At 41.5% G+C, this 18,172-nt stretch overlaps 1 protein-coding gene across 1 annotated transcript in view; it reads left to right on the top strand.

Annotated features, from left to right (window-relative positions):
* ADGB (androglobin) overlaps positions 1-18,172 on the top strand; it is a 360,063-nt gene that overhangs the window by 150,361 nt on the left and 191,530 nt on the right. The window contains exon 14 of the mRNA XM_019527460.1: positions 13,020-13,065. Within this exon, the coding sequence (XP_019383005.1) occupies positions 13,020-13,065 (46 nt within the window). The remainder of the gene's footprint in view (positions 1-13,019; positions 13,066-18,172) is intronic.

The raw sequence follows: 18,172 nt of genomic DNA, 5'->3' as shown, positions 1-18,172 counted from the left end.
AGTGTTTTAATATGTGTATTTAAGGCAAAATCTGTGTAACTGGGGTCTGCAAAGAGGTCTGATCCAGCCCATGGAGGTCCAGTCTAGCACAAGGGATCAGCCTTACCAGCCTGGGACAGACATTACCTATAAACTGGCTTAAGTGATCAGAAATTGGTTTAAACCTGTAACAGAACATAAGTTCAGTACATATGAACCAGTTTCAAAATGTCCGAAATTGGTTTGAGATAAACCTTGTTGAATACAGTATCAGATTTAACTGATTGAGCTCAAACTAGGATTCCGGAGGGCCCCAGGGGAGGCACAGCCAGGCCCACGGTCAGTGAGGATCTGATCAGGGAATTTCTGGAGGGACTAGACGTGTTAAAATCAGCAGGTCCTGATGATCTCCACCCCAGAATGCTGAGGGAATTAGCAGAGGTCATTGTGGGATCCCTGGCACAACTTTACGAGCACTCGTGGTGCTCTGGCAAGGTGCCGGAGGACTGGAAAAGGGCCAGTGTGGTCCATTTTCAAAAATGGGAGGAAGGAGGACCCAAGAAACTATAGGCCCATTAGTCTTACCTCGGTCCTGGGGAGGCTCTTTGAGAAAATTATCCAGGTGCACATCTGTGAGAGGCAAGCAGGGTATGCTTAGGGGCAATCAACATGGGTTCATTAGAGGCAGGTCCTGTCAGACCAACTTGGTGGCCTTCTATGACCAGGTCACAAAAGCCTTGGATGCAGGTGTCACGATGGACATGGTCTTTCTGGACATTAGGAAGGCTTTCAACACTATCTCTCACCCCATCCTCATTAAAAAATTAGGCGACTGTGGTGTCGATGACTACGCAGTCAGATGGGTCTCAAATTGGCTGGAGGGCCGCACCCAGAGAGTGGTGGTGGACGGGTCATTTTCGACCTGGAGGGACAGGGGCAGTGGGGTTCTTCAGGGCTCAGTCCTTGGGCCCGTACTGTTCAATGTCTTCATCGGCGACTTGGACGAGGGGGTTCAAGTTCACAGAAGACACTAAGATGTGGGGAGAAGTGAGCACACTAGAGGAGAGGGACAGGCTACAACTAGATCTGGACAAGTTACAGAGATGGGCAGATGAGAATAGACTGGGCTTCAATATGGACAAGTGCAAGGTGTTGCACCTGGGGAGGAAGACCCAGCAGCAGACCTACAGGCTGGGGAACTCCCTTCTCATCAGCACAGAGGCAGAAAAGGATCTTGGAGTCATTATTGATTCCAAGATGAACCTGGGCTGCCAATGTGGGGACACAGTCAGGAAGGCAACCACACCTTGTCATGCATATATAGATGCATCACAAGCAGGTGCAAGGAGGTGATCCTCCCCCTCTATGCAACATTGGTCAGGCCGCATTTGGAGTACTGCATCCAATTCTGGGCGCAACACTTCAGGAGGGATGTGGATAGCATTGAGAGGGTCCAGATGAGGGCCACTCACATGATCAGGGGGCAGCAGGGTAAGCCCTATGAGGAGAGGCTAAGGGACCTGAACCTGTTCAGCCTCCACAAAAGAAGGCTGAGAGGGGATCTGGTGGTCGCCTATAAACTTGCCAAGGGGGATCAGCAGGCTATGGGAGGGTCCCTGCTCCCCCGAGCAGCACTGGGAGTAACAAGGAACAATGGTCATATGTTGACTGAGAGTAGATTCAGGCTAGATATCAGGAGGCACTAGTTCACAGTCGGGGGGGATAGGAGCTAGAACCAACTTCCAAGGGAAGTGGGGCTCGCCCCTACCATGGGGGTCTTCAAAAGGAGGTTAGACAACCACCTAGCCAGGGTTGTTTAACCCCAGCATCCTTTCCTGTCCATGGCAGGGGGTCGGACTTAATGATCTGCTTAGGCCCCTTCCGACCCTACCAGCTATGAAACTGGTTAATGTAATGTCTGTCCCAAACCCCTTCCTGGTTTAAGTTAAACCAGAGTCCCCCAGCATCCCACCCCTCTGCTCTCTAGCCTGAGCATGGGTGGGGACATAGGAAGACACCAGCTGGCATGGCCCCGTCAAGGCAAAGTGGGCAGGGAGGGGGTTAGGTCTTCCCTCCTTCCCCTCCCCACCATCACAGCCAGGGTCTTTTCAGAGAAGGAAAAAATATTATCCATCAGTGGAAGAGAGCATATATAGTAATGCAAAATTAAGGAACTGGCTTCTTTGATGTGAATTTTCTCGAAACTAAGTTCCATGTTTATTCTTTTACAAGAAGGAAAAAATTAATTATTCTCTTTATTTAAGTTTTAGGCTGATATTTTAAAGTATATTCTTAGCCTTTCTTTTGATTACAAACATTTCCTCAAGGAAAAATGATTTCCTGTTCCAAGAAAATTTCACAAATGCATTTTTTTCCATTCATTTTTATAGTTTTTCCCTAGAAGGTCAGGAAAGGCAAAAGTTTGGCCTTCGGCAGATTAAATTATATGCATGTCAGTTGTCCAGAACAGTAATTCCAGCAAACTCTTTTGAGGGGAATATTGATCCAAAACGGAATAATTCTTTGTAGCTGTGCCAAAACACACTTGAAAAAAATCCGTTCTCATAAATTCTCTAACATGGGTTAACTCCAAACCCATTGGCAAGGAAAAAGACTCCCTGATTTATCACCAGCCATTACTGAAGAAAACCTTGAATCAATGAGTATTAAGTGTTCTTGTGCCATAGCCAGAAATCTTCAATAGACTGTTGCCCTCTTATCTCCCTTCTCAGTTACTTCAGCCTCATCCTTTCTGACCTTTTTGACATTGCTTCTCTTTCAGGGCATTTTGAAAACTTTGAAGGAAGTCAGGAATTGACTGTAAAAGTGGTTGGGCTTTTTTCTTGCGTTACAGGTTTTTAAAATGTATTTTGTATCTTCAAAACTATGCATTTTCAACATTGTTGGTTCACTTCAGATTACATGTATAAGAGCTCATTCTGGGGTGGGGCGGGGAGATGACAAATTCACAATGGAACCCCCAGCACTTGTGGCATGTGGAAATGAAGTATAAGAAATCATTTTAGTGGAAAAACATAACAGAATTATAAAAAGATCAAGTAGGTTTGAATATGTAATATCAGTTCTGGAACTGGAAACAACTTAAGCACACACATGAGAGGCTGACCAAACACAAATGCATTTAAAAAAAAGTAAATATAGGTTATGAATAAGATTTATTAATACCTATATGAAAATATGTATGCATGCATACATGTATAAGTTAATAATGACAAAATCCTTAGAAAATAAATTGAATTTCTTTATCTTTTTCTCCCTGTTTTACATTCAGTTCTATTGACCAAGGTTACCTAATTGATATGTAGGAAGGAACAATAAATAACTCTTTCCAAACCTGTGTGTGTATGTGACCACATGTATGACCATTCTTGTGCTTAACAGATGGAATCCAGTCTTCTTTTTATCTCAGTCTATTTGAAACATTCTTGCTATAGCTTAGGCCTCTCAGTTAGTATATTTCCCTTGAAGTAGAAAAAAATCCTTCAATTTATTTTTATGTTCTGGGCTAAGTACAGACATTTGGGGAGGTTCCATTGTGTTAAAAATGGCTGCCCAATTTAAACTTCGCTCATCCTCGTGCCAACCTTACACTTATAGACTCAGTCTCAGTGACCAGCAGTCAGTCTAAAGCTGTATCTGTACAGAAACTCCATGCACACAAACTGGTCTAAAATTGCAGAACCCAGTTTAAGAAAAACCTGAATCTATGTAGTATCAAACTTATTCAGTTGAAGTCAAACTGGTGTGTGGAACTTCTGTATACTTTCCCTGTGCAACCCTAGGGCTGGGAAAACCCAGCCACTGGCCCTAGTCCCAGGGCTGCTCTTTTCACCTGCTCCCCACCTGCCTTAAGCTACTTTTTGTCCCCCTGGCCCTTGCTCCCCACTATCCCCGACCAGCCAGCCCCTCAACCGCCATCCAACAAGCTGCTCCGGATTCACCTGCTTATATCAGCATTTGCTGCTGCGGAGCTGAGCAAGTAAACTAAGCAAGTGGGGGGAATGGTGGGAGGGATCGGGGTGTAGGTTCACCTAGGGGGTTACCCACCCCACCTGTGGGTCATACTTGCCCCCTACCCCTCATGGGTCATGCCTACTACCCATCCCCTGGCAGACCCTCAATCCCCTCCAGCCTGTTGGACCCCCAACACTTCCAACCCCCCACCTTCTGACTTACCTGATATGGGAAAGCTATTTTGAACTGATTTAACCACCCCCTAATGCCCCCAAATGTCTGTACTTAGCCCTGATGTCTTAGCCATCACAGCTGTGGTAAGAAATATAATACAGGAAGCGGAAACTTCTGCTCCCAGTTGTTCCAGAGGAAATCCAGTAAGTACAGAACCATAGACCAAATTTGGGTCCCTTTTTCCAAACTATTGCAGGAGTGATCACTTTTGACTACATAATAGCTTCCCTGAAGACTGTAGTGTACTAGATATCCAATCCACCTTTAAATAAGCTAGCCCAGGTATCAGATGCAATCTATATATAGCAGTACAGAGTTCCTCATAGACTATTTTTTGGCAAGGTAAATTAGCTTCTGTGGTGCTCCATGCTGCTTCAGTATCCAAACTATCTTGTTTAAAGCTAACTACCTCTGCACTCTGCTTTGGACCTGTGGAACATACCTTATATTATATTAGAAAGGGAGATTTGTGACCCACACACCGAGCAGTAAATACGAAACAGCATGGAGTTGGGACTGTGCTTCAACTTTGCATAATTACATTGGCAGTGCTCTATTTAGTTCGTCTCTAAAAACAACTTAGTGCCTGAATCTTAAAATTGGTTCACATACCCTTCAATATTTATACTCTAGAACACGGGTCAGTAACTTGTGTCCAGCAGGCTGGATCTGCCCTGTAGAGCTGAGACTTTGGTGGTGTTCAGTGGTGGAGGCTTTGCCCATGCTACACTGCACTGCACCACTTCGTGGCCAGTCAGCAGAGGGCTTTCCCATGCCGCACCACATGACGGGTTACTGAAGTTTTGCCATTTCAAAGGGCCATCTTAGGTGTAACTAGTGTGATTGAACATATGCTCCCTGCATGCCCTGCATCAAAGGGACTTGTGGGCTGCATGGAGCCACACTTTGGGAACCCCTAGTCTAAATTATGCTTAAAATCTCTCCAAGAACCAGGGTAATTCAAAATCATGAGGGCATATCATGGTTCAAAAACCATTGTAGCCTCCAAAATAGGTTAGATGTGCAGCACAGGTTCTCACCTTTTTGTCTTCTAATGTTGTCCAATTTAATGCTGTCAACTTCAGTGACATATATGACACAAGGGAGAAATCAACAGCATGAATAGCTGAGAAGAACAATGAATGAAAAAATCAGTCAGAAGGACAGATGGCACAGTGGAGTGAGTTTCAGAGACTTAGGAAAGCTGTAGCAGTTTTTAGTACAAAAGTAAGGCAAGTAAAGACATGGATTTTATTTTAAAGGGAAAAGGATTTGTGTTCAAATTCCTGGATAATTGTAAACTCAGGTTAAGCTAATAACATGTGGATAAACACTATTCTTTACCATGTGTTAATGCTAAGCTCTTTCAATAAAGGACCATCTCTTTGTTTTATTTGTACTGGGTCCTTTAGGAACTAATCATAATACAAATAACCTCTATAAATTTAATAAATAACTTTACAGAAGAGCTGGTTGAATTGCCTTCACCTTCAAGCACAGGAGTTAGATACTTTCTGCAAATTAAATCAGCCTCCTAGTTCAGAAATAGGGTTAGTTAGATGATATTTTTCATTATGCATGCCAAAAAAGAGAACAGAAGATTTCATTATTTCTGCAACCAATGCAAAACAAGAGATGGTCTGAAAGTAAGACAGGCTATTGAGAATAAAAACTGATGTACAACAAGGACTATATGCTTAACAATTAAAAAGAGTTCACTTTTTTTCCTGACTGGAAATCAATATAGAATGTACCCTTAATTAAAAAGCAGGAATACCCAGGACTAGCTTTATTTTTGTGAACTAAGCCTGTGAAACTTTCTATCTCATTCTCAAAAGACAAACTGCCATTATCACATTGTTATGCACAGCTGACCCAAGAATTTTGACAAGCATTTGTCAAAAGACTTTTGTGAGGTTCCTTAAATCAAATGGCTTATTTTATACCAAAATGTGCAGTGGGGGGGAGAGGGGTCAACTCACTACAAAATTCCTGTGGAAGTGGGAGGAAAGAGCTAGCTGTTTCTAGTCCCCATGCTTTTTGACTTTTATAATGAAATCTGCAGGGAGCATGTCCAAGTGTATAGTCAGGCTAGTTACGGCCAGGACTACCATTTTGAAATGGCCTTCATGGGGCTTATAGAAAGGTAGTAGTCTAGTCTACCATAAACATTTATGTATTAGGGTGAATTTTAACCATATACAGCACTTTTTGTAAAATTTAACTTTCAGCCCTGGAAGAACCAACACCATGCATTAAAAGTGCCCAGGCACCTCCTTCATGATAAAGGTACTTTTTCAAATGAAAACTGCCAAAATACTACAAAACTATTTCCTTGACCAAAGCAGGGTGCAGAGGCTTGTTGGCCTTTTCTCTTGTTTCTCCCACTCTGCTCCAGGACTCACTACAGAAAACAACTTCCTTCCAACAGTATTTTTCCAAATTCGCTCAGCCCTGTATAAAAATCACTTAAACCCCTAGGTCTGAAAATAAAACAGGGCTTGTATGCCACATGCTCCAAGTTCTTAAAGTAGCAGACTACCCCGTTCCAGGCAGGAAATAGGTAAGTATTATATTCTACCATACACATGAACGAAACTGAAACAGGCAGTTCAGTAGCCTTGACTAGGTGCACAGAAGATCTCTATGATTCTGACCATCATTAAAGTAAAGGCATTGTGAGCCCTGATGTGAAACCCTGACCATTGTGCTTGTCACACAGTCAGCTGATCACAGCTCCCAGCTAGAGGAGCGTACTATGGGCTCCTGTGGCTGGGAAATCTGATCAGCTAAGGGTCACTCCCAGCCTCTGGATTGCCCAGAGGCTTTCATATGCTCCAGAGCCTGGCCACTGGCCACACGTTCAATCAAAGGCATGACAGGGACCAGCCAAAAAATCATACACATTTTATGTAATAACTTAGTGGCTTATTCCTCATTTTATTGCACCGTTGAATATGTGGCCAGGTCACTACTTAAAACATGATTAACCAGTTAACTGTGTCTTAGATGTAGTGTCTGTCAGGGGCCTATGAGAAAGCTAGCATTGGAACCCAGGATTTCTGTATTCTCAGTCCTGCCCACATTACATCTTTGCTTGTCATACCACTAAACAGCTTTCTCTTTTGCTTAGAGGTCACATTAGCTGTTCAGTACATCTGAGTAGAAAGCAGGCTTTTGAGAGTGAATTTACAGCAGCAGCCACTTCCAACAGCACTGCCCAGCACAATTGCTTTGGGGTTTTTCTACAGATCAAATGTCCTGTGACCAGACATTTAATGAAGGCAAAAGGCCAGCTTGAGGCAACTGCAGTGGTGATGGACAATGAGCTGTGATCTTCAAAAGAAACCTGGTAACACATTCCTAACCCTTATGATCAATTTATTTTTTCCTTTTTCCAAGGAAAAGAGATAGAAAAGTACTCTTTGTAGAATGAAAACACATTAGCCCTGACACTTCTAGGCTCCCAAGATAATGGTGCTGCCCATAGGCTTTTCAGGTTACACAAATCTGGGAATGTCTCACAAAATATTTCATTCTGAATACACACATTGCATATTGTTGCAATTGAAGCTTTTAAATTAAAGCATCAGAGGAAATAAAATTGCTAAGCATCAGCTAATCTCAAATAATTCAGACAAGATTTTCACCAAAAAATTCTCCCTGATTTATGATCTCATCACTGGCCAGAGAGCTTTATTAGAATTGTACTATGGACTTGTATGGCATATTAGATATAATGGACTTGCTCTTCTCCATCAGAAATTAAACTTTATATTTTATTTTTTTCTGGGAGACAGAAGGGAGAAAAATAAGAAAAATGGGATGGTGTTTTGAACTGTCAGCTGTCAAGTAGTGGTTTGAAAATAATTACATTTTTCTCCTGGCCTCACTCCACAGCTAAAGTAGTGCTTCTTCAGATAAATATTGACGCAATGGTTTTCAAAATTAGATTGTACAACTTGAGTAAGGAAATGGGTAAAGCACCTCCATTTCTCTCTGAGTTTCACAGCAGAATTGAATCAATTCTCTATAGTCTGTAGGATGTTGTAAATAGAAAACCTTCACCACCCATTCTTTTGCTTTTATTGTATATTCCCAATACCTTTTTTGTTTGTTTGTTTGTTCATTCACTCAGTTTTTCCTCCTTGTTCTTCAACGGGGTCATGGAATGAGAGCAACAATGTCAAAAAACAAAACTGACCTGACTTCCTCTTAGTGCTTGTTAAATTAATGATGAGCCATGAAGTATTTATGATTTGTGATTCCTCTGCATTATGCCCCTTTTTGTAAAAATCAAGCTTTGTATTTTATTTTTAAAAGTAGCCTTTTTACACTAATTAAATTCCAGTCTGATTCACATTCTTTGGACAATCTGATGCAGGGAGATAAATACCTTTACCCATCAATATTACCAAATTACGCTATGGCGGATCCTCAGCTGGTATAAACTCTTGTTGCTCCATTAACGTGAGTGAAGCTATGATGGTTTATATCAACTGAGTATCTGCCTTCAAGTATTTATTTCATATTAAATGATAGATTGGTCCAAAAATGCTTTTGTTATATCTTTTGCAATGTTCATTCACCCATTTTACCACATCTAATTCAGAAAAAGCCCATGGATTTTATAATATGACTGGCACTGCATCCCCCACAATGGTTCTTGGCTGAACAACCTAGAGGTATGGTAGTTGCAAGGCTGCACTTGCCTAATATGCTAGAGCACAATACTAAAAGAAGTCCATCTATTGTATAAGTTGTAGAAAGTGCTGTTTCTCAGCTTACTTTCCCCAGGACATTATATGTGCTTTTTCTCAAGACATAATAGCTACATACCTTAGCTAACTGGCGCAGCTAAGATGGGCTGGCCAGCTTTCGAGAATGCTTGGCATTTGCCTGCTGAAGAAAATCTTCTGCAGCGAACTGTCAAATGGAATATGTTCTCATGGGACACCAAAGAAGATACACTAATGGTGTCCCTAAAGAGTTTCAGCATCGACTTGGAGTTGTGGGAACAAATTGTTTTCAACTGTCCATCCTGGAGGTCATCAATCCAGAACGGAGCACTGCCCTTCGAACAGCAACGCACGGCAGAAGCAGTGAAGAAGTACGTGGCCAGGGAAACAAAAACCTCTTGTACCCAGTCCTCATCGCTTTCCTGCCCCTGCTGTGGAAGATTGTTCAAGGCAAAGATTGGGCTTATAAGTCACCTATGTACCCATGCAACCTAGCTGCCACCCCTTTCCTTTCTCTTTCCTCTCTCTCTTTTTTCCTTTTTTTTCTCTTGTCTGCCTCCCTGTTTCTTTCCCAGTTCTTTTCTCTTCTCTCTGCTCCACCTGCCCTGCCCTCCACTGGATTTGGTCATCTTCGCTCGCAAAGGATGAATCTTACCGTAGTTGCTTAAGACGTACTCAGAACCACAGTTTGGCATTAGCTATGTCTATATTCACATACAAATCTGTCTGTCTATAGGTAGGTTGCTGACCCCTATGATAAATAACATTTATCTAGTACCATCCTGCATACCTTCTACCCATTAATCCACCTTTCCTGATATGTGATATCCTAAACTTCAAACAGTCTTGGTGTTATAAAACCAGCCTACCAGAGCAGTGCTGTTTTCTTTTCTCTAAATGTGGGATTTTCTTCCAGTATTCCAGGACAAGCAATGTGGTGATCTAGGAAAGCATTTTCAAATAAAGCCAAAGATCTCCCTTTTCCAGTTTAATATATAACTTGTTTCTATCCCTAAAAAGTAAAATGGTATGCATTGATTGCTACAGAACTTACTTCATTTTCAAAATTTCTAAAATGTAGGGAAACTGTGTTTTGGTCTGTGCAGAAGTTGGCTAGAATCATGGTCAGAGCTAGAATGTTAGGTAAAAGTAAGCTTGACTTTGCAGGTAAAGAAACAGACCTAAGACATTTTTCTTTTCTAAAATATTTTCCTGAAAAATATGATCCATTTTATAAAATACCTAGAGGTAGTATAACATGTTTACTGATACTTACTGTATTTACTTGTGCTCCCCCCGCCCTTAATCAACACGGGGGGGAAGCCCCTCATCTTATATTTGCATACAAAGCGAAAGGGGGAGCAGGGTTGCGGTTAGTCAGACTCACAGTAGCCTCCTACCCTGCCCCACTTCCCCTGTACGGCTTTTCTCCCCCCTCACCACCTTCCCCCCTTACTGTCAGGCACAGCTCAGTTCAGACTGGGGTCTTTCCTGGGCATGAAGCACATAGAAACTTCTTCCTCTATCAGGCCAATCAGCAGCACTGACACTGCTGCACGGTCAGGTAAGGACTGAGCTTCTGGGACAGAACAGCCCAAGCAGCATGTGGTAGTAATAGGGGGAGGGGCAGAGACTGGGGAGAGTTGGGAGGGAAGAGGCAGAAAGTGGAGAGCAGTGGGTGGGGAACAGGCAGAGCCTAGGAAGCAGTTGGGAAGAGGCAGAGACTGGGTGGAGTCTGGGGAAAAGGGGCAGAGACTGGGGAGTCGGCGGGGAAGAGGGTGCGGGTCATTACCACTAACCTTGATGGCTAGTCTGTAGATGACCAGGATTGATGTATGGAATAGTATGCTGACCTTGGTCATACTCACAGTGGCACCCAGACAGCTACTCCCACCACTCCGGTGGCACAAGTAGCTTTGGTATACAGGACAGTTGAAGTACATTAAGTGGGAGGGTAAGTGGTTAGCATGTAGGTGGCTTTTGACACGTGCTAAAGATGACCAATTACAGAATTGATGTTTCTTAAAAAAATACGGGGTGGCAATGGCAGCAAGAAAGCTTTTCTTTTCCACTGCATCTACAAAATGTCGTCATCCAGTGGAACCATTCCAGGTAGTGGGGGGTTTGGGGGTTGTTTTTTTTTTTCGAAGCATATAACAATACAGTGATCACAAAGCTGGGAAAAATACATTCACAATTTTTTGTCCAAATTTGCAGCCAACTGATTGCCTCAAGTGTAGTATTGTGCAAATCCAATAGAGTTCTATTAATTACATGGAGAGGGCATTCATAGGTGCTGTGAGTCCAAGTTTGAAAAGGGATGCCACAGTCATAGTTCAGTGAGCTAGTTTAGCCCCATTGATGTAACAGAAATCATCTGCATCTGCCATGTCCTGTCCTGATTTGGTTTAGAGAAGACCAAATATGTCTAGGGAGATCAAAGCCAGCTGGTCTAATGGTAGGATTTGTAATAATAATTTCTGTATTAAGGGGTGAATTGACCCATCCTTGCCTCCATGCATCTTGGATGTTAAATGAACCTTGTTCAACTTGAAGTGCTTGAACTCCAAGTAGGATGTCTCGATTTTAATCTCAGACCTGGTGGGTTTAAGAGATCCTTGTGTAAAGGTAGCTGCAGCTATTTTTCTTTAATTTTAGTTCATAATTTAGTTAAGGCATTTTTTTCTTCTTAATGGGGGAGTATGTATGTTACTAAGAATAGGGAGCTATTGAAGAGGGGTGGATCAGATTGTTTCTGTAATGATTTGCATTGTTTGGTTGAGTTGTATGTTGCCCTTATCAGTATGAGCACTGGTTAACCAGATTGAGACAGTATTCTGTTTAAAAGTACACTAGAGTAGACTAGCACATCAGCATCAGCTCCCCAAGAAGTCCCAGTAAGCTTCTGGTGAGGAGTCTGCAACCTGTTCTTTCAGATTTGGATCTGGCTTCCATCATCCATACCTTCATAAACTAAAGGCTAGATTACTGTAATGTGCTCTGTATAAGGCTCTCTTGAAAATCATCAGGAAGCTGTAACTGGTGCAGAAAGTGGCAGCCCACCTTCTGATGGGAAAGCTTCAACAACCATTTAACACCACTACTCCAGAAGCTGCACAATTCAAGGTGCTGGGGTTGACCTATAAGGTCCTAAAAGGTGTGGCCCTTTTCCTTATACCCCATTGTGAAACCTAAGGTCAGCTGAGAGCAACTTCTGACAAGCATCATCAATATACTGAGTCCACTTGACAAAATGTGTGCAAGGTCATTTTCAACAGTTGGTCCTCAGCTCTGGAACTCCCTCTCTCATGAGGGCTGCCCAAGCATGAGTCTGGAGATCTTGTTGAAGCACTGTAAAACATTCTTTTTTGGGCAGGCATTTAGCAAACAAAGCTAGACTGAAATATTGTTTGGGGGATCTCTGTTTCATGTTGATATTCTAGTTCCCTTTTATGTTGTTTTGTTCTCTTGTTGCTCAACTCTTTTGTAAGTTATTGTGTTCTTTTCTTGTTAGCTGCTCTGAGCTTTTGGCAGGAAGGGCAACATAAATTGAACAATTTGCTGCATCTGAAAGTTTTATGCTATACACCTCTGATTTAATTAGTCTATTGGTCTATGAGGTGCAAGTCTACCCTGCCTTCTTTCATAGGTTTGACATAACTCAGGTTGTCTAACTGGTGGGCTGCACAGTGGGGAAAAGACTAGGACTTTGTGTGCCACCGGCACAGCCCGCAGTTTGGATGGCAGAGGGGCTGCGTGTCCCTGGTGCAGCCCATGTGCTGGGAATCCTAAAGGGACCTCTCCTGCAGCATGCAGATGGCATCGTGGGTGGGCCAGGGGCTAAATGCCAGCACCACATGTAGCTCTCTGTCATGCCAAAATTGGATAGCTCTGACCTAACTTATTCTTTAATGTTCCATTTTATATATATTGAGTTTTATGAAATCCTGATTTTTTCTTATGCTTTCTCTTTAAATTTAAAACACAATCTTGATACAATAACATATAGAAACCATTTTGTAGATTGTATATATTTTGTTTAAAAATACCTAAGTTTGTCATGACAAGATTTTATTTTATTTTTCTATGTAGGAGGTCTTCTTTGTTCAGCACCACAACACAGAAGGACCTATGAAAGGTAAGGGAATTTGTTTGCGATTAAAGTAATTTATGTTCGTATTACTACTGATCTCATGTAACTTTGGGTCTCACTTTTACTCCTCATGAATACAATGTCAGAATTCTTACTGACTTCACTAGGCCCTGGATTCATTTTGTAGTGAAAGATTCTGAGTAATTGAAAATATGTCTTAAAAGTAGCTTTATGAACTCTTAATTTGCAAAAATGTTGGGAAAAATAAATACTTCTGAAGCACCTAAAATTTACTTTGCAACACAATTTCCTTGAACATTATGAATGCTGTTTCTATCAGAGAAAAACTGTAAAAGCAAAGAATAAAGGGAAACTTTAATTGTGAGAAATGTGACTTTTTAAATCTGTATCTGCAGAAGATCACTCTGCGATTAATGCAGTTTTGAACCATGATTTAGACAGAAAATGCCTGGTCATTTTTCAAAATGCATCTGTGAACTGTAATATAAGTTTATTTTTATTCAGATGCCTGTTGAGTCTTGATAGAGGAGGAGGCTGAAGGTATTTTAACAATTAAAGTGCAGGAGTGTTTTGAATATTTTTAAGTATTGGAGGCTTGAAAATCTGTGATTCAAGTAAGAGTATTAAGGGTTCAAATTTAATAACAGCCTTTTAGACACATTGGTGATGAGTGACCGTATCTGCTTCATGCCCAGTTGGATGACTTATGCAGGAGAAGGCTGCTTTGCTATAAAGGGCTCCTAATTAACAAAAGCTTTTCATGCTGGCAGAGATGTTCAGTAACTTCACAATGAAGAGGAGTAATGTAAGACAGACTCTGTCTGTTTTTACCATAGTTTCCTATGCTTGATGTTTCTTTGATCTCTCACTTCTGGACACAGAGGCTGTAGTATTTGCAACCTTATGGTAACTTTTAAATGCAAATCTAGCAGAAGATGCAGGGTGAAGTCAAAAAGCCCCCTGGTGCCTAGGACAGAATTTAGGTCTTAAGGCCAAAATACCCCAATCCAGAATAGTTCAGTCCATTACCTGCAAAACCACTGGGCTCCTAAATTCATATGGTAACTGCATTTTGATCCTGATGGTTCTCTTGACACCTAACCCTAGTCTTCTGTTCATGTGCTGAAGCACCCTTGTGTGAGCAGCTAGCTCCCACTTTAAACTTTGTCCGAAACCAAAACAGGGCAAAGCTATATCTTAGTTCTGCTTAGTTTGAGGACCCCAATCCCATGGGCATACTTTATGCTCACTGGTACACACAAACAATATTGAGTCCAGCCTAAAAATAGCAATTATAATTAATTAAAAAAAAACAGCCACAGGAGGGTGAAGTGCCTTGCAATACCTAGTACATAGAGGACTCAAGCAGAAAATAGGAAACTTCAGTTCTAGATTCTCATCAAACATAGAGCTTCAAATATACACTGTCCACTCCCCAAGGGAAATTCCTAATGACTAGGTAATAAAATAGTTGTGGGAAGGAGATGAGGATTTCTTTATCCTTCATGTTGAAGCTGACCCACTGAGCTACCAAGCTTGTAAAATCCATTGGGAACCTGACTGCATAGCCTAGTACACAGGGCATTCATCTGGGAAGGCTGAAACCTGGGTTGTAACCTGTTTCCCACACTGGTTATGCCTCCTGCAGTAGAAAGTAATTGCATAACAAAACAGGAGTATTCTAGAAAGCATAGACTGGAGTCTGTCTCCTCATCTGACCCTCTGCCTTCTGTCTCCCTGGAACTCACTTGCTACTGAAAGGGAGCAGGGTAGAAGAAATCCCACTGGGCAGAGCTAACAAGAGAAGGCATCTTCCAGGATTCTTCACACTAGTGCTCTTCCACTGTGTGGGGGCGGCTCAGTGTGGAAGGGGTATTCAATGGGCACATCCTCTGTGTGTTGTGAGTTCTCTACACAGCAGGAGGCAAAAGTTGGGAGACATGGGTGGTTCAGAGCATCCATTTCCTTCTGGGGCTAAAGAGTAGGGCTGTGCAAAATTTTGACAGGCATTTCGTTTTGACACTATTTCGACTCATTTTGAGGTCGAAACAGCAAAATTGAAATGAAACAAAGACCATCAAAATAGCCTTGAAACAAAACAAAGCTAGTCGAAACGTTTCAACCGTAGCGCTGGGGATGGGAAGTCAGTTCAGCTGGGCTGCCCCCCCAACCCCTGGCTAGATGGCGCCACAGCTGGGCTGCCTTCCCGCCCCAGGAGCAACCTAGCGCTGCTGACTTCCCATCCCCAGCGAAACATCAAAAAAGCATCAAAACAGCCTTTCTGTTTCAACGGAATGGAACGGAACAGCTGTTTTGAATCGAAATTAAATTAGAAATGGAACGGTGCCATTTCACGCAGCCCTACTGAAGAGTAGTTTGGCGGGTTCCAGTTGGCAAGAAATCATGTGGTCTTTTCATGTTCTGCCTCCTGCCACCCTCCTTCCTGGAGTTTGCAGGGAGCTCACATAACATAGGGCTCTTCTTTATCCAAAAAGTGCACGCTGTCTACATGGTTCCATGCCTGTCCAGCACTGCAACAGCTACACAGTCAATATCAGAGCAGTCTTTCCCTCCTTTTTCCCCTCCATGTCTTTAGTTCCTGTATAGGTGCAAGCAGGATGCCTATGGGATTTAGGCTCCTAAAATGTTTTGGTTAAGTTTTTAAAAACACTAATGTCACCTTCTCCTAGTATGCATCCTAAGTTTATATATTGGATAGTTTATTTGTTAGGTACTGATGAGATTCTATTGTTCAAGTTAATTCTGAGAATAAAGTACCAAATTATCTGATGTCGTTTTATTACTTTCAGTGAAGTTATATCTGGGATGCTTCTAGGCCAAATTAGTCATTAGTTATATAGTAAAATAGAGAATGTGTGTTATTGTCATAAGAACTCACAATCTCTCCCTCACATTTTGCCTATAAACATAAAAATATATATACTCCAGTTCATAGATTGCATAGACATTAGGGCTGGAAGAGACCTCATAAGATCGTTGGGTCCAGCCCCCTGCCCAAGGGGCAGGAAGGCAGCTGGGGTCAAAGATAAGCAACCAAATGTTTCTTAAAAGTGCCCAGAGGAGGTGCTTGCACCACCTCTGGGGGAGTCTGTTCCAGGCCCCTTCCAGATCCTGATGCACATCCTTTATGTACTTATAGGCTTCCACCAAGTCACCCCTGAGCCTACACTTCTCCAGGCTGATGAATTCCATAGCTTGTAGCCTCTTTTCATAAGGCCTGTTCCCTTGCCCTCTGATCATGTGTGGGGCTCTCCTCTGGACTCTTTCCTTGGGGAGTGAATTCCTATCCTAAGCTTTTGAAGACTTATTACAAAGTACATTGTGCCTTCATTTTGTTTAAGGAACAGAATGACCTCCATTTCACACAGATGTAGAGCTGCAGTTTTTATTAGTGTAAATTATTTATATCTGTAATGCTGATTCATAAAACTAAAGCATAGGAATGCTTTTTATTTAAGAAATTAATCTTATATCAGTTTAAGCTTCCATTAGCCTACAGAGTTTTTCTGGGGTACATTTTGTCCTGCACTTCAGCCATAACATGCTTTTTTTAATGTGATTTGATTTTTTTGTTAATGATTTAAAAAAAGAGAAAAAAATCTTACGACATAGTTCTCTCTCCCTCTGATCTCTTTTAGGGAGAGAGACATTTTTGTCATGGGAAAGGGCCTGATCCCATTTCTGGTAAAATCAATAGCAAAACTGCCACAGACCTTTATGAAAACAGATTCAGGCTTTATGTAATAACTGAATATTGACATTTGAAAAGACTGTGGTAGCCTCAGTAAAGACCAGAATATTTCCAGAAAAAAGCTCATTCCAAAAAGTCTAGGCAGGTTTCAGTTTGTTTCATGCCTGGCAGGCATAGCACAGAAAATTTGATAGAAATCTGGGTAGAAATAGAGTGCCTCAGTGAGAGTTCTGGCCAAAATGACATCTGCATAGGAGGTCATATGCTATTCAATTTGTTAGGGCAAGAATTGATCCTAACAGAAAATATGAATAGGATTATACTTTTTATGCTTTCTTGAGATTCTAAAACAGAAATTAATATACACATACATGTATATGCTTTATCTACCCAGCTGTCACAGTATAATAGTTGCATTCTCATGATTTAATGCTTCTCTGCAGATACTGATTGCTAGTAGGGCTTAGCTTGAAAGCTCATGTATTTTGATTTATATGTTGGTGAAGCATGATGTATCACATTATTTACCTTGTTGACCACTATCTTGCAGAAAATTGTTGCTTTGATTATTCACCCAAGCACATGACCACAAATAAACAACCAGATGCTGAACCTGAAAAACATAATGGGAAAATCAAATTTCCAACTGACAAAATAAATATTTTATTAAATAATGCTTTAATATATAGAAAATATATGATGTATTAGAAAGTGTGCTGTCAACTAGATTTTCTGTTTATAAATACAGAAAGTGATTCAGTAGGGGTTAAAGTTTTATCAGTCTGGAGATGCAATTAATAGATGTGGTTACCATTAGTATAATTACATTTTTAAGGTGGATGAAGTTGGCATGCTTCTGTGCTTATATAGTAATGCAGAGAACTAAAGTGTGTGTCTCATATTGCTGACTATTTTTCATATTATTTGAATTACAATGTCTTCATACACGTGAGATTAGAAATAATAACTAAGTAATACTATACATTAATTGGCTGGAAAACATTTGAGACGGGAAAATAGGGGACATGAAGCTGAAAACAAGCCTCAATTGACTCTTATTTTGTTTTCCTTCCTTTTGTAGGGAATAATATATTGTTTTCATACCATGAATACCTATTTGAAATTTCTGGGTTTATCCTGTGAATTATGTTTGGACACCTAAGGGTGAAATTACATGTTAGCGTTAGCAGGTGCTAATTCTAAGTAATGTTAGTCTGTATTAAAGTTAACAGATGCTGCTGATCACTCACAGGTTGGGGTTAATGCCTTCTCTAATATGCACTGTTCAGATCTGCTGCTAAAGGGTTAGCGAGCAGGGAAATGGCTAGAGGCTTCAAGTTTGTTCTGTGTCTGCTCACTGGTGCTTTAGCCTCAATATAAGCTGGGGAGAAGGGGGGAATTCCCCCCCACCCCCAATGG

The sequence above is a fragment of the Gavialis gangeticus genome, unplaced genomic scaffold, assembly GCF_001723915.1.
Source record: "Gavialis gangeticus isolate Ggan-Ray unplaced genomic scaffold, GavGan_comp1, whole genome shotgun sequence".
NCBI lineage: Eukaryota > Metazoa > Chordata > Crocodylia > Gavialidae > Gavialis > Gavialis gangeticus.
This window is presented reverse-complemented; position numbering and strand designations above follow the sequence as displayed.